The 27,468-nt window shown below is 37.0% G+C and overlaps 3 protein-coding genes and 1 long non-coding RNA gene across 10 annotated transcripts in view; 3 read left to right on the top strand and 1 right to left on the bottom strand.

The window, feature by feature from the left end:
• Positions 1–12,675, top strand: part of LOC117234160 (receptor-type tyrosine-protein phosphatase kappa) — a 107,437-nt gene extending 94,762 nt beyond the window's left edge. For all 7 annotated transcript variants that reach the window (XM_033495100.1, XM_033495101.1, XM_033495098.1 and 4 more), the window contains 10 exons: positions 917–993; positions 2,130–2,264; positions 4,378–4,518; positions 9,280–9,440; positions 9,565–9,700; positions 10,168–10,417; positions 10,941–11,017; positions 11,361–11,600; positions 11,934–12,278; positions 12,534–12,675. In XM_033495100.1, the coding sequence (XP_033350991.1) occupies positions 917–993; positions 2,130–2,264; positions 4,378–4,518; positions 9,280–9,440; positions 9,565–9,700; positions 10,168–10,417; positions 10,941–11,017; positions 11,361–11,600; positions 11,934–12,278; positions 12,534–12,614 (1,643 nt within the window). In that variant the 3' untranslated portion in view covers positions 12,615–12,675. The remainder of the gene's footprint in view (positions 1–916; positions 994–2,129; positions 2,265–4,377; positions 4,519–9,279; positions 9,441–9,564; positions 9,701–10,167; positions 10,418–10,940; positions 11,018–11,360; positions 11,601–11,933; positions 12,279–12,533) is intronic.
• An 8-nt stretch (positions 12,676–12,683) lies between these two features.
• Positions 12,684–22,373, top strand: LOC117234158 (microtubule-associated protein futsch-like). Its single transcript, XM_033495092.1, has one exon. The coding sequence runs from the start codon at positions 12,711–12,713 to the stop codon at positions 15,669–15,671; it is 2,961 nt and encodes a 986-aa protein (XP_033350983.1). The 5' UTR covers positions 12,684–12,710; the 3' UTR covers positions 15,672–22,373.
• Positions 22,374–22,759: 386 nt separating this feature from the next.
• On the bottom strand, positions 22,760–23,798 carry LOC117234164. The gene is made up of 2 exons (XR_004493480.1): positions 23,385–23,798; positions 22,760–23,082 (listed from the first exon to the last, which is right to left on the bottom strand). It is a non-coding gene; the product is annotated as an uncharacterized LOC117234164 (long non-coding RNA).
• Positions 23,799–24,978: 1,180 nt separating this feature from the next.
• On the top strand, positions 24,979–27,432 carry LOC117234162 (spermatogenesis-defective protein 39 homolog). The gene is made up of 9 exons (XM_033495104.1): positions 24,979–25,251; positions 25,326–25,482; positions 25,614–25,795; positions 25,870–26,006; positions 26,075–26,102; positions 26,166–26,310; positions 26,386–26,627; positions 26,719–26,895; positions 26,969–27,432. The coding sequence occupies exons 1-9, from the start codon at positions 25,177–25,179 to the stop codon at positions 27,092–27,094; spliced, it is 1,269 nt and encodes a 422-aa protein (XP_033350995.1). The 5' UTR covers positions 24,979–25,176; the 3' UTR covers positions 27,095–27,432.
• Positions 27,433–27,468: the final 36 nt, after the last annotated feature.

Raw genomic sequence — 27,468 nt, 5'->3', positions numbered from 1 at the left:
GAGGAGTAGATATACAATTAATATATTTGCATCTCATCAATTAGCAATATTATAAATATTATAATAAATACGATGGTATACAAATAAAAAAAATTTGTGGTCAGTGTATATATTTTTCTTACACATGAGTTCTAGTTTTCGAGATCTGTATTCGTACGAAGGTACCATTTTTTAAAAGTAAAGGAGGAGTAGATATACAGTTAATATGTTTGAATCTCATTAATTAGCAATATAAATATTATAATACAAATAAAAAAAAATTTGTGCTCAGTGTATATATTTTTCTTATACATGAGTTTTAGTTTTCGAGATATACAGCGCAATTTCCATATTATATATTCAAGCTATACATTTTTGAAGGATTTAAATTGAATCCTTTCAGATTGCTTTACCCATATTTACCAAATCATGCAACGAGTATCTTTTTTTTTTTTTTAATTGTTTTATATTGTTTTACCTGCTACATATTAGAACGAGTATGGTAAATTTTCAATAAATGCATAAAAATTTGCATTCCACTAAAGAGTTATTCGAACAAATCCATCTGAAATGGACGCCTTGTACACACATACACAAGAGATGAACTAACATTTCCTCCAAATTGATATGGTTTCTCGTTTCCCTGGGTGAAAACGTTCGCTGGAAAAGTAATTTGACCAACTTTTTCGGGAATCTGTTGCATCAACCGAAAACCGACTGGCTTTCGTTTCATCTGTTGTTTAAACAAAACGGTTTTGTTACCTCACCCTTTTTTAAGTTTTTTCTTCTTGGTTGATTACTAGAGAGAATTTGTACATTGCGAATTTGAAGTTTCAACGAACAGAAGCTATTTTTCTTTGTTCAAAAAAGTTGTGTTACATGTTTTACGTATCTCTATAACGTTGTTAACGTTCGTTAATTTGATTTTCGAGCACAGATGACTACAACAGGGTGGTTTTGGATCCTGTGGAAGGCGAGCCTGACTCCGATTACATCAATGCCTCTTACGTAGATGTAAGTAGAATATGTCTGTACCGTTATTAGTAGACTTCCTTATCCTGGTTTCAAGCACCTTCCAAAAAGAAAAAGATCCAACCGATATTCTTATCTTTAAACTAGATTCTAGTTAAATTTTCTCCTAACTAAACTGAAACTTTAATTAAAGTTACAGAAAATTGTATAAAAATACCATCACTGATAATCGCGGGATAACACTGAGATAATATTGTAATTTATTATAGCCTTTCATTTCATCTAGAAGTTAGAGATTAAACTTTCCTTTAAATCTTAATTATTCGACCCTTAATTTTCGTCTTAATTTGTTTCTTGGTATCGCATCGACACGATGGTGTTACGAAACGATAAATAGTTAAGTTTACAAATATTTTATCACAAAGAGAAAGAGAATGTTCCTGTACGTTTTGAAGTAACAAAAGAATGTATAAATTATTATATACAGTGACATGATACAAATTGACGATACTGTATCTTAGAACCGTTCTAATTTACATTATTGTAATACAGCGTAGCATGTAGGATTAAGAAGTCGTAATGAATTGGCCATCATTCAAGCAGATGATGCGTCACTTTTTAAACCTATCGAAGAACGAGGAAATGATCGTTTTTAATGTTCTCACGTCGTGACTCGCAATATTAAAGATCAAGATCAAGGTTATTCGTGTTCCTTAGCTTCCAAGCACGAAATCATCTAATTTGAATAATCCATAATCGCAATTCCCGAAATAGATTAGCTACTTGGAAACGATTGCATCGTGACGTTTCCGCGACAGAAACGTTTTCTTAAAATAGTTTGTGTTAATTACGATAATACTTACGCTTTTCTTATCAGCCATACTTTAGACGGGATACCTGGCAGTAAAAGTAATCAAACGTCGGGATAAATCTTTCTTTCTTTTTTAATCATATTTTTTACTCCTTTTCGGCATAGAATTTCCCTTTTCGTATACAAAATTCGTAATTTTCTTTAACGTAAAAACTACGATCCAACAAGTGTACAGTGACCGAACAAAATTTTAATTTCGATCGAATTCGATTAAATTACGAAAATCTTTCTATATTTTATATCGAATAATCTGTCGTTATCCAAATGAAATTGTATTTCATCTGTACGATTAATATTTATGTTTTAGAGCATATTGAAACCGAACGCTTACATCGTGACACAGGGACCTATGGAGAACAGTGTGACGGAATTCTGGCGGATGGTTTGGCAGGAGAAAGCCTGCTGTATCGTCATGCTAACGAAAACCTTCGATTTCATTAGGGTAAGAATTTTAATTGATCGTCCTGTTATTTAATCGCCGGGGCTAGTTCAAGTTAGAGGGTAGCAATTCGCGTAGATTAACACGACTGACCGAACGACTGATATCTATTTGGGACATCGTAGCCGTGATAAAGGTGGTGGAAATTGGGAAACGTAAATTGCTTCGCGTAACCGTTTTAACGTTTTCGTTTTATCAACAGAGCTTTACGTTGTTTTTTTTTCTTTTTATCTATTACCAGATCTCTGTTGTACGTACGATAATTTATCACCAACTAATAATATCAACGAATTAACAGATTATACGAATGGCGTTCGTATATTACGAAACACGCCAACATAATTCCAACGCGTGTATTTCTATTCGAATTTTATTCGAAATTTCTATTCGAAATGCCACGGTTTCACGCTGTACGGTTCTCGCACAAGGCAACAAAATTGCGTGACAACCTTTTGACACACTACGTTCGATAAACGAAGAGATCCGCGTCATTGCGAAACCTGATGTCGAGGCTGGCTTTAGACTCTGGCCAGAGTCTAAAGAAGCCGTGCTTTTGCACGTGAAAATCGAGGATGAGCGAAGTAAACGAGTTTGGAAGTTGTTAGCAGCCACTTCGCTTAGCCTCGCCTCTTTGCTTCCATAATGATTATCCAGAGCGTCGAAGGAGCGACGGTTTTCATCGGTTTCGCGAGGGTAGGTTTTTACCTTGACGTACGAAAAATAAGATTGGCTGAATCATAAAGCTTTTCGCGAGTTTACGTGGGTCGATTTATTTTACTTCGATGCATACAACAACGTAGGGTTCTGCTTTTTAACGAATTGCTACCTTTTTTTTTTTTTTATAATTTAGGCGTTAGAATTATAACATTCCGATTCCGCTAAGAATATACCTTTCTCACGCTATCTTAAAAACTTTCGTTAAAAGTTAATTTGTCGCTAAATATAAATAAAATATTCGCGTGTTTTTGATTGTTAAATTAGATTCTCTGAAATAATGACTCTTTAAATTCTTATCAAAGGTGATCCTTATCGATCCTTCGTTAATTTCAGAGGGTAAATAATTATAACGTAACTTTCCTCCATTCGTTGGTGCATCACTTTGATTTGAATTGGGTGTTTCCTGCGTTAAATTATCGTTACGAATCTATGGTTCAACGATGCCAGTTGAGAGTTACATTACACGTAATTTCTAACAAAGATATTTATTTAAAGGAGGGATGTAATTTACGACGTACTATCGAAGTAAAATAATCAGTCTATAAAATAGATCTGTGTAAACTGAACAAGAATTGATGACTCACGGTAGAAGATGTACAGCAGTGCGGAAATTTCGACTTTGTGCAAATTTATCGCTTCCCCTTCCCCTGCTTTTTTCAATGCACATGCACACAAGTTGGAAAATAAATTCATTACATTATTTGTTTCTCATACGTTTTTTGATACGACACTAAGCGTTTCGACACTAAATTTCTCGCCTCCTCCAACTTCCATTTCTCCGGTTATTTACTGAATTTTCTATGAAATATCTAAATATTTTCTTTTCGATCGATATCCAGATATATCTAGATTCTTCGTTTTTACGAATTCCTATTTCGCCAAATATTAATTAATTGTTACGTGTTTGAATATTTTCTTCTCGAACTACACGCGACATAATTTCATTTTCGATTCTCCCTTATTTTTTGTTTCTACCAATTCTTCTTATTCTCGTCAGTTTCTACCTTTCTCACTTAATGCTAACTGATCTCTTTTATCAAACATCCAAACGACTCTTCATTTTCGAGTGACATTCGATTCGAGCCTTCGACTTTCGCCAATTTCTATTTTTCCATCGGAGAAATAAATTTCCTATTAAATATTTCAATATTTCCGTTTTTAGGTCGTACTCGAGGCAAACTCAGTTTCACGAATCTCCATCATCTTTCCGTATACCCAATACAAATCTTGCCTCTCGCGATCTTCAAATATACTGCACCTCGTCCTCGCAAATTCTCAAACATTCGTCCTGGATGACACACGTACATTTTATCAAACTGTCCTATATGTACGAGCTATTTTCCGCTGACACACTACACATCCGTCGAATGATAACGAACATCGTACGAATCGATTTCAGGTGATGTGCGTCCAGTATTGGCCAGCGAGCAAAGACAAGGACGAAGAATATGGCGGTATCGGTGTTTCCGTGCTGAAGGAGGAAGAGCTGGCCAATTTTCACATACGGACGATAAGACTTTACAAGAAGAATAACAATGACGTGAGTGTTCTTCTCCTTACACAGGGTGAGCTATAAATCGTGTTATAAATAGAGCGACGAAGATTGTACGACGAAAAATAACAGAAAAATCAAGAATAACAAAATTACGTGGGAAGATTTTTCGTTTTTCAGAGAAATCTACTTGTCTGACACGTTTTATCGTATCAGTTTTATACTTTTGCGAATATAATCGAGCAGGCTTCCCCTACCAAACGTTATAATAAGTTAGATTGTATATTTGTATATTTTTAAATTACTATTGTTTTGAAACGCATCTTTCTGAAACACGAAGTCCCTGAAGAAATTTTATTATTCTTGATTCCTGTCTTATTTTAACGCATAGAATTTCTTTCTCGATCCACTTGCATCGCGATTTATGGTCCATGGTGTGTACATTCTTGTCAAAGATTTATCGTTAGATACGTAAATCTTTATTTGTGTACCCTTTGGCTTACAATAGAGTTTCTTGCCACCGATTTATCTCCGAAACCGTTTGATCTTCGACCTTTGACCTTCCTTTTTCCTTATCTCTATCATCCACCTTTTAGAATGTCCCTGATTTTCTCTCCTATCTGAAACGCGCTGTCTCGTCTGCTCTTTCTCGCAACATTTCGTTACCGCATCCTTTCAGCACGTATTTCCACGTTTCCTTTTCCCATCTACATATCCCGCGTTTCTCGGATCTATATGCTACGCGTGAAACATCGGCGCCAACAACATAATGTATTTTATACGTGAGTTTAATATTCGCAGCTCCTCAGTCGTAAATTGAACATGTTTTACGAATTTAAGTGGTAGACTGCGTTGAATGACGAAGAACGTTTTCCGCTTCCTTTTCTAAATAGCGCTTTAAAACTTTTCCCTTTTTTTTTATTTAGATTCGCGATAAATTACGAATTACTATTTCCTTAATCGTATTACTCTGGTCGGGTGTATGTAATCGAAAGTAAAAATTAAGCTTCGATGGATGCCATTAAAATAAAATTTATCAAACAGGTAAACTAATGTATAGCGTATAGACAGAGTAACGGTGAGACTCAGGGAAATAAATAACGCGCATAAACGTCTCGAGACTGAATTTTTCTTCGAGAATCCTGCGACCCAATTCCACGTGTTTGCATTTTTAATACGCTTCTCTATTCGCTTTTGAGAAAATCTGAATATTTTTCTGACGATTATCCCGTAGTAATTCGAATCTCCGATACCTCGTATCTTTGCATTCCTTCTCGGTAAATTCTTAACCCTTCGTGACTAATATTCCGAATATTTTCAAACTTTATTCTTTCTATCGTTGTTACCTTTACTCGTATTATTTTCATTATTTTACCGTTAATAAACTGCGAATATTTGTACATTTGTTTACGCAAAAATATATACGATACACGCAATGTGCAAAATATACAGCGTGGTTGGTAACTGATGTTGCAAGCGGAAAGGGGGTGATTCTACGCGAAAAAAGGAGTCGAAAATGTAGAATACAAATTTTTCGTTCGAGGCTTTGTTTTCGAGAAAATCGACTTTGAATTTTCGTTCGGTACGCGTCCACTTTATCGCGTCTCGTTATAACGGATCTCACTCTAGATCGTTGTCTCGATGGATATTATCGCAGTTTAAGTTTGTTTTTGCCGTAATGGAAAATTAGGAATACATAATGAAATAATACGAAGTAATCGTAAAGTTTATTATTGCAAAAATTGCTGAAAATGTCGCAGTGAGATCCGTTATAACGAGACGCGATAAAGTGCGCGCGTACCGAGCGCAAATTCAAAGTCGATTTTCTCGAAAACGAAGCCTCGAACGAAAAATTGTTATTCTATATTTTCGACTTCTTTTTTCGCGTAGAATCACCCCCTTTCCGCTTGTACCACCAGTTACCAACCACCCTGTATAAATTATCGAAAAGTAGGTACTCGCGATATTTAGAAACTTCGAAATCTTCGTTCTACGATTGTCTCCTCGTTTCTCCGTGAAATTTCTTGCTTAAAAAATATCTCTACCTCGTAAAGATATAAATTTACATAAAGAGCCAGAGCGTAATAATCGATATTATTCTATAGTTGTTGCTATTCCTTTGTCTTATCTATCTTAAATTCGCGACTCTTCGAAGAAATTCCTTGCCATCGATCGCAAACTCCGGCATTCTTTTCCCAGTCTTCCCTCCGCGAATCACCATAAATTACGTGACACGAATTGCACTCTGTATAATGTAAAAGGACCGCAGAGTCGGATGATCTCCCAATACGGTAATGAAGTCTCGGCTGGCACAAGATCGTGCAAACTCGGAACTCGTGGCTGTAGCGAAAGGTAAAGTAACGCAAGGTTTGATCTCAGCTTGAGTCTGTGAATTTCGCTGCCGGGTGAGAAAGTTGGTAAAAAGTTAGCGGAATTAACCGTGGAGAAACCGGTAGCCATTTCTGAAAGTGGGTGAATACAGAACGATACTAAGCGAGAAGAGAATGATGAATTTACTCGAACGACTGTTACGCAAGGCTTAATTTTATTAACTCGACGGAAATGGGGTGAAAACAAGGAGATCTCTCCAATTTTCACCGACGTCTGCCCTGTTTTAACTATGACGAGTCATTTCGTTGTACGATGCTTGCTTTGTATAATTTCTCTGCCGTGCCATTCATCCTGGTCGTTCGAACGTGCTGCTTGAAACGACGAACGAATATTTCCGTTCTTCTTCAGTTCTATTTCGTTCAGATGTTCTCGATGAAAAGTTATCGTCGGTTTGGAACGTTTTTCGGATAAAAGTAAACCGTACGGTCGTAGAAAAATATTTTTTTTTTATTTATTAATATTTCCAATCGATTCTCGCATTGAGAATTTTCAGTAATTTTTTCTGGCCTGGCGCAGTGACATGGCTAATTATTTATGATAAGTTGATGCTCATTATAGATAAGTATAATTTATAAGTAAGTATTATAAATAAGTAAATATTATTTAATCTAGATAACTAATTGAATCTAGCGTTTAGGTCTACCGGGTAGTGTCTCTTCAGCCTGCGGATCTGGTCCGACGTATCGAGTAGTCCGGTAATTAGGGGGTTTCGATGTTTGTCGACTCTTTTGCTATATCTGTCGCTATAGTTTGCTATTTCCTCTTTGACTGTTGGTATCTCGAGGTCGCGATGTATTAGTTCGTTGGTGACATACCAGGGTGCATTTATAATGGATCTTAGCGTTTTCGATTGGAAGCGTTGAAGCATTTCATTGTTGGAGTTACTTGCTGTTCCCCATAGTTGGATTCCGTAGGTCTACACAGGTTTTATTACGGTCTTATAGAGGCTAATTTTATTCTGTGTAATTTTATTCTGTGTGCTTAGTTTGGAACATCGGCCAGGTAGAAAAATATAAACACGAAATCATCATCGCGTATGTCATCTACCACAGTCGTAGAACAAGAAGAGAGTTACTCTTTGTTTAAACCCTAGGAAATTGATTTTCTATCTAGTTGGAAAGGTTCGAGGAAGAAGTTTCATAAAGTAATCGTATTCGATACGGTGGAATATAGTGGATCGAAGCATAGAATTGCTCGCTCATCGAGAAAAGAAAAGCCTCGTTTTGATGCGTTACTATAGACGTTCGCTATAAATCGCGATAAAAGCGAGGCAATAATCGGTCTCGAGATTTACTGGCGGCGGAAAATTTAATACGCCGCCGCTCCGTTGCAATCTCATTCCGTGAATAGCGAAGGGTACATAATGCTCGACAAGCAAGGAACATCCTAAACGGGACAAGATTGTCGTCGAGTAGCATTGTTGCGTCATTGTGCGTGATAATTCCTCAGGGAGCATAATTCAGCACTCGGTTGCTGCGTCGTGTGAATGCGCTACAGGAACTCGGTAGTTTAGCTTGGTTTCGTGCACTTTGTGTTCTGCAATATGAAACGCGCTATAGTTGATATAATATCGAATCTTCGTGAAGAGAGAGAGAGAGAGAGGGAGAGAGGGAGAGAATATTGGATAATGGACGATACAGATGTGACGAAGTTAAGATAGAACTAATTTTTACAGAGTGGTTCAAAGTAAAAATTATAAAACATTTTATGTATTTTGGAGATTAGTAACGAACTTAGGGTATTAGGTATAAAGTAGCGAAATACGAAATATTTCATTTTGAACGATAATATTTTATTTGAATTTTTGTTTCTGTTCCCAAAGAACTGTAAGCCGATCAGTTAGTTTGTGTCGCACATTGGAAATTAGAAAAGCTGTTGGAAATCTTTAACGCGAATTCAAAGGCTTGACTATGACGAAACATGATTTATTCGTCAACTTGACTGACGTGCATGTAACTTATAGCGGAGAGCCGTTTAAAATTCGTGCTGCGAGAGTTGAACTGCCAACGACACGTACGCATTATCTCGCTCAAAATGTCTCGAATTTATAACGATAGCGAAATATTTTAATGGCGCGTTAAAGCGCGCAAAATTTCTCTAACGTTTCTGCTTCGTGAATAATATTCACGACGAAACTGTCGATATTTCGCGTGAAATAAACGCGAGAACGTAATAGCGAAATCGCCGATAGGTTGAAATAATTCTCTGCAGACTTTCAAACGCGATAAACATCAAATTTTATCAAAATTCCTTTACCAAAGATAAAAATGTAAACCACTTCGAGTCCCGTCAAATTCGCTTCCCATCATTTAGAAGCTCGATAAAGTTCCCAAAAGATCGAGCTAAGTAGAAAATAGAAAATGGAAAGATACAAAAAGGGGATAAAGGTAAAGACAAAATTATTATTCGACGTTTCAGGAAGTCACGGAAGAACGAACGTTATTGCAATTCCACTACACAGAATGGCACTCGCATACGTGTCCATTCGGAAACGCGGTTTTAGAGTTCCGTCGACGCGTGAGAGCGGTAGTCGGTTCCACCATAAAGAACGAGTCTGGACCTATGGTGGTCCATTGCAAGTAAGTATTTCCATCGATATGAATTTCGATGGTTTCGTGTAATTTCCAATTTGATAGCTTACGATGCTTTCCAATCTGATAAATCGTTGAACGAAAGAAACGTTATGTTTTTGAAAAAATGAAGCGATGGTGGTGGAAGATCAGGCGTGTACCTGGCGATAGATGCGAATATGGAATTGGCCGAGGAAGAAGATGCCTTCGACGTCTTTGGCTATTTGAAAAAGTTGCGGCAAAGCAGAAGAGGACTTATCGAGAACTTGGTAAATTCATAATATCGATCGTCTTCTTATTTATGGTTTCGTTCGAGCGACGAGACACAAGATGCTGGTTTAAGGAGATTGAGCTTCGCCTTTTGACGAGTTCTGTTGATTCCACTGTTTATGGCAATATATAGATTATTGGAATCTCTAGAAAAAGTTTCTCGTGTTTACTTCAATAATTATTATTTTGTTATTAGTTCTATTTTTCATTATCGTTATATTAGATGTTTTACAATGAATTTTTCATTCAACGGTGATTTCCTTTTATATCTTATGCTCTATTATAAATATTCAAATTATCTTCAACGACAGTATGAATATTTCATAAAAATTGTAGTCTGCCAATTACGAATTATGAATATTTCGTATTATTTATAAAAAAAATAAAAGAGATGGAAAATAGCTAATAACATGTAAACATGGATGTTGCCCAACATTTTACAATAATCAGATTTATTATTACGCAGGAACAATATAGATTCGTGTACGACACGCTGGAGGAGTTTGTGGTGTGTGGCATCTCGTGGTTTCCGGTCTCAGAGTTGTCGCAACGTCTTAAGCAGAAGAGCGTAAAAAATCCAATAACTAAAATGAATGAATATCAGCGGGAATATCAGCAAATTTGTAAGCAGACGCCGCGCTTTACGATCGGAGATTGCGCTGGAGGCCACAGGGCTGATAACAGGGAAAAGAACAGAGACGTGTTGGTTGTGCCGCGTAAGTTTCCACCGATAAAACATCGTATAAATGTTTTTCCGATGAACGAAAAAAGAAAGGAAACGCTTTTACTACACTGTAAAAATTGCATGTCGCGCATATGCGGATACTGCGTTAGAGACTCTATATTTCATTTCCCTATCAATTTTTATATCTTTTTCAGAAACTATACGGGGGATATTTGTAAACAGATATGAATTTGTTACTCGTATTATACATAGATTCCAGACGTGAACTTTCTTGTGTACCTTATACTTGCATTTTTCAAAAAAAAAAAAAAAGGAGCATACGCTTGTTTTTCTTTTTGGAAATGAAATAATTGGCGATTTTGGAAGAGTTATATTCTACACGTTGGAATCTTTATCGTGTTATATTTCTTTATGTCAGAAAAATATAAAATTATTTCGAAATATAATGCGTAAACGTCCCTTCTACGTGTGTGTATATGTGTATAAATAATGGGTGTAATATTTAACGCGAGCCGATCGTATCTTTATTCATGAACTAATATTTCTCACTTTAGCTGACAACTTCCGACCATACCTCACCAGCTTCCAGGGTAACAGTTACACTGACTATATAAATGCTGTCTTCGTGGACGTAAGTGTACAATCTATATATCTAAATGTCCATATTTCAATCTTCTCTAATAGTTAATTCTTCTATTGTAATAAAACTTTGTTTTGTATTGTTTTCCTACAATTAGAGATTAACGAAGGTTTATTCAAATTCCCATATAAAAGGTTGTTCGTTATCCTCTCTGATAAAAATTACATTTCATGCAACGCGCACCAAATTTAAACTCCACGTAGAACCAAATTGCTATATAGGGAAGGATCTCTTCTTTCGTCAATCTTCATCCCACGTCCGTTCTATTATATAAACTACTGTTCATTTCCTGCGAACATCGTCGTTTTTTCTCTTAAATGATCGTTCTCGACAGGGTTACACGAAGCCCAGGGAATACATCGTTACTGAATGGCCTCTTCGACACACGTGCGGTGAGTTTTGGTCCCTGGTTTACGATTACGAGTGTTCAGCCGTGGTGGTACTCTGCGTACCTCCCCCAGGCTCCACCAACTTCCCCAGTTTCTGGCCCGAGGGAAAACACTCGAAGAAATACGGACCCGTTTTTACGATTGATCACATCAGCCACAACCACTACACGAACATCAAGACCTGGGTGAGAAACAGCTTGCTGCTCCTTCTTTTACACGCTTTGAATTCTCTCTACGGAGTTTAAGAAGACATCTAGAAACATTTTCTTGGGCGATCTAGTTTTCTAACTAGTACGGGTTGCCGGATCGAGATTCGAATCCGAATCTTTCGCTTACTAGGCTGGTGCTTTCCCAAATTAAGTTGTCCACGTCATCGAAGAAAGTATCTTCTCTCAAACTCTTGAAGTCTCGAGTGGCTACCGCCTGGAATATAATATATAATTTTTATTCAATCTCTCGCCGGCGTTTGAATACGATTTGGACGATAGACTCTAGAAAATAATCATATGGTTCTATAGATTTTTAGGATAAACAAGAAAATCGTGTCACTGACCGAGCTGATGGCAGGCGTGAAAGCACCACCGAAGACGGTTCAGTTGTTCCAACTGACGTGTTGGCCTATGGGTCACAAAGTTCCAACGTCGACAAACAGTCTGGTCGAGTTGATGAATATGGTGGAGAGGTGGAGGCAACGAACCGACTATGGACCGGTCGCTGTGGTCTCCCCAGATGGCAGAAGTCGTTGCGGTGTATATTGCGCCGCAAACGCGTGTATAGAACAAGTGATTCAACATGGGGAAGTGGACATTTTCCAAGCAGTTAAAACTGTACGCAGACATAGACCTCAGCTTGTCGAGAACATGGTGAGTGGTTATAAGCGAAGCAAGTTACTCGGCGCATTCGCTTCTTCGACTTTTAACTGTCGCGAGTTCCAAATTTAAAAAAGAAATTAACTAAAAATCAATTTAAATCGAACGACAAGTATCTGTGTACGATACAAAATTGTCGATATTTTCTACCTGTCAAACTTGTCTTAAGATTCCGTTTAAAAAGGGGGATTATTTTTCATGTTACGAGCAATTTAATTATCATTTAAATCGTGCTCGAAACTGTTGCAGACCGAGTACAAATATTGTTACGACCTGGTGCTACATTACGTGCTCCACTACCTGAACAAGGACATGAACGAGAAAAAGTGAGAAAGCGAGTTGAGGGACGAGCTGTGGTTCATTGAGTTCGGTCGCGGGGCGGCGCTGCCGTTGACTCCGGAGGAAGCCCCGGCGGACGGGGAGCCAATGGTCCCGTGTGCCCAGGGTCGCGTCATCGTCGAAACGGCGCGTCCGGCGCTTCCGTATTTCGCCACGTGTACCAGTTATCGTCGGCAAGTGGCGATAACCAGCACCCCGATCGAGATAGCCAGTATATCTGGTACGTTCTCGAGTACCACACAGACCGATCAACAGTCAACGGGTTCTGGCAGCAACAGAGGCGCCATCAGTAAGATCCCGATGCTTCCGGTTCACAGTACCGCGGCCAGACCAGAAGACCTCGGTGTAACGCCCTGGTACCTCGAGGATTACCCTACCATAGATTCCTCGCCGGGGCCCATGGGCGATCGGAGCTCGTATCCCTCGTACTCGCACATGGACACGGAAATGAAGCCGGAAAGCACGTCCACGAGGAATAGCAGCATCGACAGCGAGGTACCACGACCTGGTCCAGCGAGTACCGCACCTAGGAAGGCGTACATGGATCTGAGAGACGCCATCGCTCTGCTGGACGAAACCTGCCCGAACCAGGAGCCCAGTCCGTCCCTCACGCCGAGAACACCCAGGACCCCGTTAACGCCACACCCGAGGAATAAACGGGCGCGATCTAAGAGCAGCGACAACTCATCGAACTATAGCAGCGAGAAATTAAACGATCGATCGTTCGAGAAAGAGGGTAAGGAGAAGAAGAGACCGTTTTTGAAGAAGATCGGCATCTCGAAGACGGAGGACAAGCCGTTCCTGGCGAAGCTTGCGCCTAAGATAACAGGCAAGCCTTACTTGGAGAAAATCGGGCCTAGCAAGGCGGTGGAGAAACCTTTCTTGGACAAAATTGGCTCGTCGAAGACGTTGGATAAATTCATATTCGATACTCCGCGTTATGAAAGGTGGGGCATTAAGAATGAAACGTGCGTGGAGGAAACAACGACGAAGACCGAGGAAACGAAGAAGGCGGAAGAGAGAAGGATTCAGAAGAACATGAGAGTGGAGCAATCGTTTGACGTTCAACGTAGAAGATCTGCTAAAGGTCCTTTGTTGAAGATGTATTCGTTCGAAACCGAGGATCTAGAATCGACTGTGCAAGTAAAGGAACTTCGAGATCCTCTCAGAGGTGCTTCTTTGGACGATGTCCTGGACTCCGGGCCTAGCTCTTTGCCACTGGATACTACCACCACGACGGAAGAGTCGCCTAAATTGGAAACGAAGGAACGGGCTAGCAATGGAGCTGAATTGCTCATGTGTCGCGTTACGACTAGCGAGGAAATCATTTTTACTAACGCAAGTGTCAGTTCTGATAAAGAACTTAATAGCTGGGACAATTCACCAAGAAAAAGATGGCTGCTGAAGAGAGATCCATCGACACCAAGGACACCTATTCATCGAAAGGTGATCCAAAACTCCCAAACCATTGAACAGACGCAAGATAGCGTTCCCAATTCGCCAGTGAAACGTCCAATCTCATCCGTTCTGCCAGATCAAAATGAATCACAAGCTGACTCATCGGAGAAAAATATTTATTCGCCAATGAAGACCAGAAGACAGACGTATGAGGACCTGCTGGACAGGAATGGCAAGGATCAGGGTGAAAAACCTAGCAAACAGGCGCAGTTTGAGAGAAGAGGCATTTCTTCGGATAATCTTTTGTCCAAGGATCGCTCTATCGCTTCTCTTGGATACCAAGAAAGAGACCATGTCGAAAAAACTAGGGAAGCATCGTCGGAGGATTCTCTGGCGCATAGGATAGGTCAGGAGTATTCCAAAGAAACGTTCAAACAGCTTCAGGATAAGTTTAAGTACCATGAAATTCCTACTGAAACGTACGCAGACTTCAAAAGACGCACAAGAGGCAATGTTCAGAGCATAATTGGAAGGCAACAGGAACGACTAAAAGCGAATAACATCGTGCCGGATGCTCGTGACAAAAGTCCCAAGGATCCTACGTCAAAAACAGACGAAGCGTCAAAGTCAGTAAGTTCGACTCCCGCTAAGATGGAAACAGATTCGACTTCGGGAAGCAAGAACGAAGTGGTACGAGTCCATGGAGGTACAGTTAGGTCTGTACTGAAGAAACAACAGGGAATAGATCACCCTAGTGATCAGGACTCGGATACAAATTCATCCATAAGGCGACCAAAGAGAAGGATCTTCCACGAACCGTCACAAGAGACGATGGACTTGCTGACTGAGCTAAGAAAGGTGAAAAGTTTGTTAAAGACTCCGTCATGGGAGAAAGAGGATCTTGAACTGGATAAAAAACCAGTTCGACAGCCTAAGCGTATTCTGCTGACTGACAAGGAATTCTGTCTGTCTGTTGAACGGGAAAATAGTATTCGCCGTCCATCGAGGGTGATCAATTCCCTAGAAAGAACAGAGGAAGGACAGCTTGATAGGAAGCAAGAGGAAGATGGGCAAAAAAAGAAGGAGAAAGAGGAAGAAACGAAGGAGTCCGATGGAGGAATTCCTGGCCCGGCTCTGTTTGAGAAGAAGTGTTTGTCGTTGGACTATGCCGACGAGGAAAAACCACAGAAACCAGAAGCTAGAGCTATTTCTTTGGCTTCTGCCAGGAATTTGCCTTCGGAGGTTGAGGAAGCGGTCGATTACTCGAATGTAGCGTTGATATGCGACTCCAAAAGCTATTCCTCCGATGTTTTCAACACTCCATCCGATGAAACTAACGAGAAAGATCGCGGTAGCGACTCGGAGAAAAACGTTCCGAAGAATATGAGCCAGAATCACTGCGCTGAAGTCGATATCGCTATTCCTATCGATCAGAAGGCAAGCAGTCCGAAGGGTAGGGTTCAGATTCAGGGTAGGACTAGCGATCTTTACGAGATCATATCCCCGAGATCAACGCCATTCCGAGTAAAAAAGCGACTCGGGAAGATCTCTGTCGAGGAGACGGTCAAGCCGGAGAGTTTCACCCTAGGTTCTAAGGTCGACTGCCGATCCACCGTTGCCCAGAAACGGACCAAGTGCTTCCCTTTATAACGCACGCCGACCTGCCAGTGGGCGAAACGCTCTCTGACGACGTCCTGTGTTTGGCGTTCACTCTGAACGAAATTCGGGCCGAGAATAATGGCAAATCTGTTGGTCTCGTTTAACTCTTCTGATAAACATGGATAGTGAGATTGATCTCGGAAATTTGGAGAATTGTAATATGAGTGGTTGTAGACTGCTTCCGAATCCATCTTTAATTCTCGAGTACTGTTTTTTCGCTGTTTAAACAAATCTCTTTTTTCTTTTAACAGTGATCATAATAACAATAAGTTGTTCCAATAAGATCGAAAGATGATTATCTATGAGGAATTTCTGAATTCTGACAAGTGCTTCTGGTTATTGATCGTTAAATACAGCGATTCCGCCGCGGTTGTTAAGAATAAATTTAGTTTGATAAATAACAAATGTGTTATAAAAAATTAAACGACGAGTATCAGGAGGGTTAACATGGCCTGGTGTACTGCCACGCCCTTATCTCGCTCTCAATTTCTATCAGGGCGAAAATAGCAATCAACGTTCGCAGTTGTTCTTGGGGATAATCACACGAACTTAAATTCAACTCTCGTTTCTTTTTTCTTCTTTCTTTTACCGACAAACACAATCAAAAAGTACATAAAAGCAGGACGATAATATTTGCTAGGAAACTATCGAGAAGAACTTATCTACATTTTTGATTCTCAATAAAGTTATGATTTTCGGAACGTCCATTTTCTCCAAGATGCAAGCGATTAGAGATGGAGAGAATTTCCTTAAGGCTCGAGAGTCGTCAGTGCTTCACACTTACGCAGATAATATTCTAAAAACGCATCCCGACCACTTTTTACCCGACGTTTCGCGATAGGAAACGGCTCGAAGAAGCTCGACAGATCGACGCGAAATTTTCCACGCAGTGTATTATATCCGAACATCCGACAACGACGAAAAAACGGTGTCGCGCGCACACTTCCGCCTGTCGAGCAGTGCCTTGTTCGTGGATATATTTATTTAGACAAAAATGAGAAAAAACAAAAAAACGAAGAAAAGATTAAGCGAAAGAATTACGAAGAATCCTATCGAACGATAATTAAGTAAAAATGAAGAAAAAAAGAGAAAAAAATAACAAAAAAATATATATATATATAATATATAATATATATTCCGACTGCGGGCCGGATTTTCTGAATGGGTCCATGGAGTTGTGCTTTCGATTACGCGCATCACGAATGTTCTTCGACGAATTTTTGAGAAAAAGGAAACTTTCGCCAAGCTTCCGAAATTATATGCGAAAGCAGAATGACATAGAAACGCGAATTTGTACTCTTTTCGAAAATCTATTTGGATCAAAAACTTCGTTCAAGTTAGTTACGCTGCTTGAATTCGACGGATCAGTAATAAGACTTTAAGTTTGAATTCGTACAAGTCGAGTTACTTAACTTTCCATTCGATAATTTGTCTTTAGGTGAATATTTCTAATGGAAAGTAGAGGAGGGAGCAGTTGCGTACGTAAATGAAACGTTAATTATATAATTATAAACATAATTTGTAAAATCCATAAGTATAATTGTAAACGTAATTTGTAATCTATCCTGTGATGTATATCGTATAACGTAAGGCAAAATCACCTCAATGGAGATTAAAGCTGTCCTAGTAAGAAGAAAGTAAATGGCGTAAAATCCTCGCGTCCGCGAGCAAACTTCGATTTACTCGAATTTGAATTGTTTGAACGTGGGTAACTCGGCTAATCTGAACGAAGTTAAGGGGACGATCGTGAACAGAAGAGACTAGGGAATCTCGCGAGAGAGTGCAACTCCCACGCTTGCCAAGCCTATTCCCTGTTCGGCGAAGCGCGTGACGTTTTAACGACGTAAAGAAAAACGTAATATATTATATTGTATCGGAGAATAACAGATTGTTACGTTCCTCTTATAATTTTCTAGAGGTAGATAGGATCGATAAACGACACTCAATGGAATAATACGGAAAGTAAAGAATAAATGTAGATATATAAATATAAATATATATATATATATATATACACACAGGCAAAAAATACAATGACACGTAAGGAAAAAAAAAAAAAGAAAAAGTGGTACATACTATCGTTACTCCGATGGAATATTTGTACGTATTCTATATACTATATATATATATTATATATATGACTATTAGAGACTAAAGCGAGTTGGTATATATGTATATATATACTTGCCACGTGGTGTATACGCGTATGTATATATAAATATATATATAGAAGCGTATGTGTACCTAAATAGGTGTACTTGTACGGATCCTATAGTTGACGAAATGTGCCAAACAAAGATACGATTTATTGTATGTTATGGAGTTACTTTTATATACATATATTTATACAGAGGGTTTACGTAAAGTATATAAAACCCCGAATTGAAGATTCTTAACGTATTCTAAGTGTAGAGAAACTCTGTCAATGTGGTACGCGGCGTGAAGTACGTCGCGCCCTTTTGTTTAACCGATGTACAGGATGGTCCACTTATTACGATCCTTTCAAATATCTCTTTTATATTTAAGGAGAGAGAAAGGAGAAATATCCATAATGCCGATGACACCAATAGGCTAAAAAGTTACTTGAAATATACTTTACAAAAGGAACGATCTATCGCATTAAATTAAATATTAATTAAATATTCAATCGATTCAATTGGCATATAGAAATTCTTAAATGCCACGTTTGCAATTCAATGTGAAATTTTGAGCGATCAACGCCATACGATTATATTAATACCGAATAATTAATTTATTTACGTTGATTGTTGACCATTGCTTTTCTCATCCAAAAAACTGCAACCATCGATAACAAAAGATAACAGTGTCTTTTTTGATAAACCGATAAAATTCTAGCTACAGAGTATCAACCGCGAGAAAGCTGAAATTATAGCGAATTTTAATCGACGAGTGGACTCGCGTGAACCTGAGTTCATCTCGCGAGACATTTGCCTTCGTAAAGTTGTAAAAATCGTCGTCCTTCGCCGTCTATCTTCTTCGTTATCGAAAACGGAGTATACTTGAAGTGATCGTGGTTTATGGATTATCCTCCATATATATGCGTATATATAATAAACGAACGTGTATGTGAGTAGAATAATAAGAGAGCAGAAAATTCGCGCAGTGTCGGTAGAACAGATATTAATCGAGCTCAAACATCGTCTTCGATTCGAGGAATTATAGATTTTGAAGAAAACGCTCTGTATCGTTACGTGAGCGCGGACGCATCCACACGATCGTAGGTGTTTAAACGCGCGTGTAACAAGTACACGCGAATTGTCCATTGCACAGGTGAAGGTGCTCGTGCAGATTACGTGTACACGTTCGTGTACCTATATGAACGGATATCGTATATGGTACTTACACGTACACGCATTCTCATCGACTGTAATTTGATTTCAAAATCACTATCCACCCGTGGTACTCGTTGTTTCTCCGTCAGTTTACCCCTTTTTCTTTCGACGTACTAAAATTTAGAAAATCATAGAAACTTGCTATTTTAACGTCTCTGCGATAATCGTCGGATCGATTAAGGAATCTTTTCCTGAAATTATTATTTTTTATCGTAAGATCGTGGTAACTTAGCTTCTTTGATTATTCTCCGACTTTTGAGAATAATTCGTGAAATAATCGAATAATATAGTTTCTTCTCTGTTTGCTCGGTCTTTTTTCTTTTTAATTATAGAAATTTAATTATAAAAATTCGGTCATTTTGCGCGAAGAAACTTAATTCGTTATCAGAGTTAAGATTTTTCTTATCCGATACGACGGTAAAGTGTATCGTTGATCGATTCGTACGAATCTGTTAGAATTAAAAGCAACGAGTACCTACTTGCTCGTATGAAACATAATTCACGATTTTCTTGTTCGATAAACCCCGTGCAATGCGCATCGTTTACGTTCGACAAAGTGCAATCAAAAAACATGGTGAGGCAGGGTTCGCGTTCTAATTCGGGGCATAAATCGTCCAGACTCGTTCTTAACTTGGAAAAAGTCAGAGGAACATCACAACAGCTATCCGTCCATCTTATCGGCTGTCCGTGCTCTTCGTCTGTGTGTGCGTACCGCTAGAAATGCGTGCTTCTCGTCTACGTATATAGTTGTCTATGTAGAACATCCTTTGCTTTGCCATAACAAGATCGGATGAAATTGAGAATGATAATCGAAGAAAAGTTATTTTCATTTATAAGAAAGACTTGAATAGATGCTGCACTGTTTAAGAGAAATTTAAGGATCACGTAATGTAGCAGAAGAATATAAATTTGGAAGAATATCAAGGGAATCTAGAAACAGAGTATTCTGCTAATAATTACGAAGAAAAGAATTTTTTTTAACAAAGTAAAAAAAAATCTCGGAAACTAACTAAAAATCATCGAACAAAGTTTCATCGACTCTTTCGGGTCTTGAAATTGGATTTTCAAAATGAAAAGTTTCCATTACTTCTGGTGCTGAAAATTTAGAGAAAAGATTATTTAGAATTAGCAAATAAAAAGAATATTCCTTAAGGATAATCTATGTCAGGCACAGAGGACCAGAAATGAAAATGAATTTTGCCTCAATGGACGACAAATCGAATCGTAGATATTCGGAATAAAAGCGACGCAAGGTAGATGAAAAGCACGCAGATCCGTTCTAAAGTATTAAAAGACACAGATCAAAGATTCGCGAGGAGTAGAGATCGTTGTATTCGGGTTTTAAACTAAGTACGTTTCTTTCTCGCGGGCGAGATTTTAGCGGCCGAGAACGAAACCCTAAACACGTCCATTCGTCACGGTCGCATGCATGAACTTTTAAAGTTTTATTGAAGAAGAATTTATGGGCCGTATTAGAAAGTTAGCCGTACGATTTTCTTATTCCCGCTGGAAATTTTCGCGCTCGAATGAATTTTAACGATTTTACGCCCCAATCAATCGGAGATTGTTTTTATTCGATTATTCTATCACATTTTACTGGAGATTTTATCGAGCTTCGTTGCTACGAAAAAATAACGAAGATTCTTTTAAAAAAGAAAGGATTTCTTCTTTCTTTTTTTTTTTTTTTTTTTCTTTTGTTCGTTACTCCTGACGAATTTTTTCTATCGTTGTTTGGCCGAATGGTTGCTAATGTTTTAATATTTCAAGGGAAAGTGGAATACCGAAGTGTGGTATTATAAAAACGGGAAAGATTTTGATATCGAATGATTGGATAGTTGTTGTTACACTAAAATATATAGTATATTTTATTTGTTGTAAAAGAAAGATAATATATGAATGCACATGTGAGACAACGCAGATGCTTTTGAAACATAAACGTACGAATACTTGGACTAATCGACAATATGATGGAAATGACCTAACGTTTAATGTTTCTTTCAAGCTCGTTGAAAGCATGTACAGATTTATTAGATTTTTTAAATGTTGAATGTTTATGTTGTCCAATTGAAACTGTATTCTAAGCGAACGAATCTCTTGCAAGATGTACTAGACTTGAAGATACGTATCGTTCGAGCTTCGAGTATTTAAATTACGCGCGCAATTCACAAGCCGAATCTCGGAACTTTGGACGCGTATGTCTTTCAGACGATGATAGTTCTTTTTCTTTTTTCGTGTGCGATTTTTGGCAATAAAATTAAACGTCTCGTTTTACGTGTATGGTAAGGTGCAGAAATCCCTATTTCTATGGTAAATGCCAAAGAATTAAAAAATACGGAAACAAGAGAGAAATGCGGTAAAACAGAGGAACGACGTATCTCTGCGTTTTTTCTTTTTCTTAAAAGGGACATTATTTTTCTTCGAGTAGTGGGAAACATCTGATTGCAATTCGTATATATGAGATAATACATTTTTGACATTCTACTGCTCTGTTCGAGTCAATAGAATCTTCGTCTAAATATTTTTTCCTTCGTCTTCTTTTTTTCTTTTTTTTTTTTAAGATATCATACATCGCTTAAATAAAGTTAAATTAAAAAACAGTTAATCCCGCTCTGTAAGCGTCGTTCCTCTTATTGTTAATTAACAAACACTTTGATTATAATTTTCGAAAAATGACGAACGAAGCAAGAATATAGCTTACTCGTATAATTTGTAAAAGTTCCACTAAACAAAAATGAATTTCATAAATCTGACTGTCACCACACGACGAATGCATAAATTTTCTAATCTGCTAATCTGGTTAACCGCTTACGACGAAATGAAAATTTGTAATGCGGGTTCGTCACAAAAGTGAAGAGAAATTAATTTTTATTAGATATAATTATCAATCAGATTCGAGTGAATTTGATTGTAATAAGAGTATTGGTATTTTTGCATTGTTAATATCACGTAATTATAATATATAATATAGGGATACACGTAAAATGAGATTGCAACGCGAAATAGAAAGAAAAAGAACGACGTTGTCGCGAATCAAGTGACAGGATGAATTTTTTAAAGCACAAGACGTTAAAGCGTTCAAGAACTCATTTTCACCAAGTTTGTCATATTTGCAATTTCTCCCTTCCGTGCATCGTTTTGCCCGAAAAAGTACGAGATGCCATGAAAAAACGTTGAGAACGAGTTCTAAATGCAATCCATTTATCGAACTGACATTAAATGGCGAGCGAATGAGCGACGTTTTGTAAATTGTGTGATAAGTGATTTAAATAAAAACACGATGTGGTACATTTTGTGTAACATTGGTACATTGTTGTAAATAATAAATAGATCGTATGTTGTATTGCGGCTATTCCGTTTATCCCCGCCCCCTTGTTAAAATCCACAGTCTAATCGTGATTCTACTTTTAATAATTTACAATGTAATGACATACATATCGCGATATTTCAATGAAAAACTCACGTTACAAAATACATTTTATAAAATATCTTACAGTTGTGGTAGAATGTGTCAGCTTCTGTAAAATCATATTTTTCTACTAGCTTACAAAATAGTTTTTCTTGAAGAATGAAGAAACATTTAAAAGTTTAATTGAATATTAGAGACAAATTTCGAATTTCGAGATTCAGAACATTCTTACAAAGTTCCTCCATTCTACTTCTCATTAAAGGATTGGGATGAGTCATTCCAGGATCGCTGGACAGGCCATTAGATGATTAAACGGTTGATTACCTTTAAATAAACGTTTATTCAAATCTTTAGTAATGTACAAGATAGATAAATTATATAAATCATATAATTCTATTACTAATATTGATATAACACAATTCAATAACACTGTGTGTCTTATAATATTGTTATAAATTAATAATTTCGATTCTATTCCTAGTTCTATTTAAAAATAATTGATATATGCAAAAATAACATACTTCCTAACCTCTAACTTCACAGAAAAGGGAACTAACAAGATCTATGGCTAACGAATGGCTTTGAACAGCGTGCAGATGTTCTCATTGCTAGATCGTCCACGAGTTGCGAGCGGTGATCCTTCCTACGATTCAAGTTCCCGAATACCGGATCTATAATTTCGACTTGTTTCTACTTGCTCAATGGCAAAAAGAAATAAAATTAAGGAATTAATAGAATATTTAACTATTAATAAGAATTTAAAATCTTATATTCAGTAATAAAGGATGTTAGACTGATACAACTGTCAGAAATCTTATATGCTATGAAATGTACTAATATAACACAATGGTAACGCTAAGAATTAATTGATAACTCAATGGAAATAGTAACGCACAAGAAATTACGTAACGAAAAAATAAAGCCGCGAAGTCCAATGATACAGACCCTTTTATATCCTGATTTTTGCCGTAGCGGGGAGAGTGACCTATGTACAGGCGTAACTTTCCTTTTACTGATATCAGGGGTAACAACAGACCTCGCATTTGCATATCTTCAGGAGTCAAATACAGAACAACGATAGATCGGCATCACAAATATCACATCTATTTCGTACATTGCTGGTGACGTAATTACTGACATGTCGTCTGTGATGATTCCTATATTCACCGTAGGAAATCGCAGAGGATGTAAGAAACATCCTGAATTTTTGACAGGTCGGTATTTCATAACCTAAGACGCAAAGTTCCATTTAATGTAACGATTATGCGGCAAACTGTTTTTCTAATCCACAACCAGCAGCATTGCTGCAGACTAAACCAGAGAGGAAATAAGAGTTCTCACGCCTATGACTCTGGTTGTTCTCAGACTAGTACTGCACCATGCGGTCAAGTGCTGAAGTCAACTAAAGCTAGCATTTACAAGAACCTATAAAATTAGGGATCTGTCTTGTTTGATTGCACACTAGCATAGACAAGAACCTAAAGAGTTCCACGCCTACAAGAACCTATTTAACTATATTGTTCTACGGAAAAGTTCATATCTGCTTTTCTATCCGAAATAGACAAGTATAATTAGACAAGAGAATGATAAAATCGCGTAATAATGATTTATGTTAGTAAAAATATAATTCTGAAAAAGTTAAAAATAAAAAAATGTAATTAAATGAAGGTAAAAATAAAAAAGTAGGGAAAGTATCTAACTTTAAACTTAAATACATAGGTTCTTGTATATCCTAACTTTAATTGACCTCAGCACTTCACCACGTGGTATACTGTGAGACAATTAGAACTATGGGCATGAGCACTCTTTTTTCATCTCTGACTGGACAAAACAATAGGGAACACAAGACCATAATTTTGTGTCTCTTAAAGCATTTAAAGCTCTTAAATAGAATTGTTTGTGAATAAACAATGTGTACCTTCTTATAAAGTGTTATAAAAATTATAAAAAATTCATTTCATTACTTCCATCATGTGTTACTTTGTTGAAATTGTTTTGACTATTCAAAATCAGCGCTCTATGTATGCTGGACAATACAAGAAACTTTCCATCCTCAAATCTGGAAATATCACCACCACAGGAGTTCCTAAACCTGTAAATACGACCGTGCCTTCGATGCTTTCGCCGAAGGGTGGCGTTAAATACAAAATTCTAATCCTAGTCTCGACACTCGCTAGGGAATCTGTTTGATAATTGAGTCGTGTCTAATCGCAAAATATCAACCTTGAAAGATCAATATAGTTCGCGTTCTTGCGAGACGGAAATAAGCAGAGTGTCTCTGTCTCTGTCTGAGATATTCATAGAACTGGAATCTTCTTGTCTTTCATGTTGATTTTTCACAACTAGTCACGACTCAATTTTTGGACAGTTTTCCTTAGGCTTTGGGTTTCGGTATATCGGTGTCGAAATTTGCTTATATGATGGTATATACGAGTATGATACAAATGCACATTTTCCTCTCGCCGTGCGTACGGACGTTTCTCCCACCAAAAACATCGAAGGAAGAAATGTGCGTATAGTACGACCATTTGACCGCTAGAGGTGGTAATTTGCGGAATGTACTTTTGGCTGAATTTCTTTCACGCTCATCGGCGACCTCCCTACTCACCTCTCTGGTTCCATAAATAATAATAAGATGTTAGACCTGTGTCATACGTCGTCTATGATTTAATATCTGATGTTTCAGTGTAATAATTCATAAATATATAAATATTATTATTTAGACAGAATTGAAATCATGACTTCTACTAAAGATGATGAAGATTTTTGGTACAGTAGCGAGAAACGATCTTTCTGTTTCGAAAATAACGAGGTTGAGTTCACAAAATTGCCATTGATAGTAATTTTTTGTCACTTTAACCAATAATTAATGATATTAAATAACAGGTAGATCAATTGTTTGGAGTATCAAAGACCGATACAGATAAATTATGGGCTGGTATCTCCAACACGTCGACTGCGGACGGATCTTTAAAATCTACTAATGATTATCAACCACTTAAGCCTATGTTATCTATTATCTCAGAAAAAACACTTTCTTGCAGTACGTCAGTAAAATCACACATAAATCAATTCTTGGTGCAGTTGCTTGAATTTTCATTATTTCCATTAACTGATAGGTTTGATACCAAAAACAAAGACATATATTATATGAGCACCTTTCACGTTTCATAGTTTTAGCTACGGATAAATTGCAAAATCTTCATCCAGAAACAACAGGTCTACAACCAGATATTACTCTTAGAAAAATTTTACTTGGCCAACCATATTCTTTGGAACAATATAAATCGCTTGTCAGTAAAACTACCTTATTAGATGCAGCGATAATAAGTGGTGATGGAAATGCAATTTTAATAGTAATTTTTGGTTTCTACAATTTCCATAGTACCTTAAAATATTTTACATATTCTAAATAAAATAAATGTTGTAGATTATTTTATTCCTTACAAAAACTCTTAAACGGTCTTTAGTTCAGAGAATATTAGCAGAAAGGCCAGATGCTGTCAATGTTTATATAAGATATCTCTCCATAAGAATGCAAATAAATGAAATTATAGACATTTTAACGTATGTATTGCACTATGTATATTGCTATATTATTTTCTACATTTCTAATTAATTTGTCATTTTTACAGAATGCTAGGACAACCAATGGATGCAGCTGTAAGTTTTGATATAACAAAATTTTTAACTCTGCAAAATTACAGTAAATTCGTCCTATTTTAGATGAAAACTTTACACATTATCATAAAAAATACTCGAGATCCTGATAGATTACTAAACAAACTTCGAAATAGTTATAAAACACAATTTTCAACTTTAACTGATTGTAAAGAAGCTTTATTTGTCCAATCCTACATAAAGTTACTTGGTAACTATCTTTCTAGTATAATTTCAAGAATTTTGATAAATTATATATTAAGTAGATATCTTTTAATACTATTAGAATGGCAAATGGTAGCAAAAGTAATCGATGGAAATGAAGATATTGAACTAAATTCATCAGTTCTTGACTGTCTAAAACACGCGTGTAAAGGTCACTGGGATTTGCCAGAGGGTAAATTAATGTCTCCTACAATTTTATCTCAACAGCATGATGTGTCTCCTAGACAGTATCAAAAGGTTGTATTAGAAGTTAAAGCAGCAGCTAAAGAATGGGATGATGTTGATCGATTACTTGTAACAAAGGCATGTTTTATATTAAAATTTTGTAAATTAATAATAATTAATGACATAAAAAAGTGGATAATGAAGACCATTGTTAATTTGTAAATACTAGGGATGGCTAGGAAGCAAAAAATTGCAAATTCATCTTCCTATCGAAGATGTACTAAAGATATTGCATAAAAATAGTGCACCTTTCGAGGTTCTTGAAAAATACTTAAAATATGTCGATAATATAGAGAGGCGATTGGAATTGTCAAAAAATATGCATTGTTTTAGAATAGCAATTGATGTAAGTGTACAATTATTCGAATATTGGCACTAAGAAAAACTGACGTATTATGAATTTTATATCTTTTTCATAGATACTTGTACAACAAGCAGATCGTACGGCATTAATGGAATATAAAACAAAATTACAACCTCAATCCGAAGAATATTTTTACGCGGAAAGCGCGTTACGATTGCCATCGGTTAAGTGGAAAAGCTAAAACTAATTTTATTTATATTATACTGTATTTAAATATTTATTACCCGAAAAACGTAACTATACATTTCCACAATTAATTTTTACTAATTTCCTTATAAAGTATATTTATATATAAATTACAGCGACTACAAAAAATATTTGTATATCAGTGTATTTATTGCAGAATTATATACCAATTAATCAAGTCCAAGTATATTAAATATCATTTGGTAATACTTCCGTATGACTAAAAATTTAGTACTGCGAAAATAAAATGTAGAATCTGATAAAAAAAACTAAGATAACTGTACCAAATTATGCATATAAATACTATTTAAATATTTATATATTTATAGAATACATGTAGTTGTAATCACTGATACCTGCTAAAACCTG

Source organism: Bombus vosnesenskii, unplaced genomic scaffold, assembly GCF_011952255.1.
Source record: "Bombus vosnesenskii isolate JDL3184/JDL3185 unplaced genomic scaffold, Bvos_JDL3184-5_v1.1 scf7180000013302, whole genome shotgun sequence".
Classification (NCBI taxonomy): domain Eukaryota; kingdom Metazoa; phylum Arthropoda; class Insecta; order Hymenoptera; family Apidae; genus Bombus; species Bombus vosnesenskii.
The sequence above is the reverse complement of the archived record's forward strand: the minus strand, read 5'-3'. Positions and strand labels throughout refer to the sequence as shown.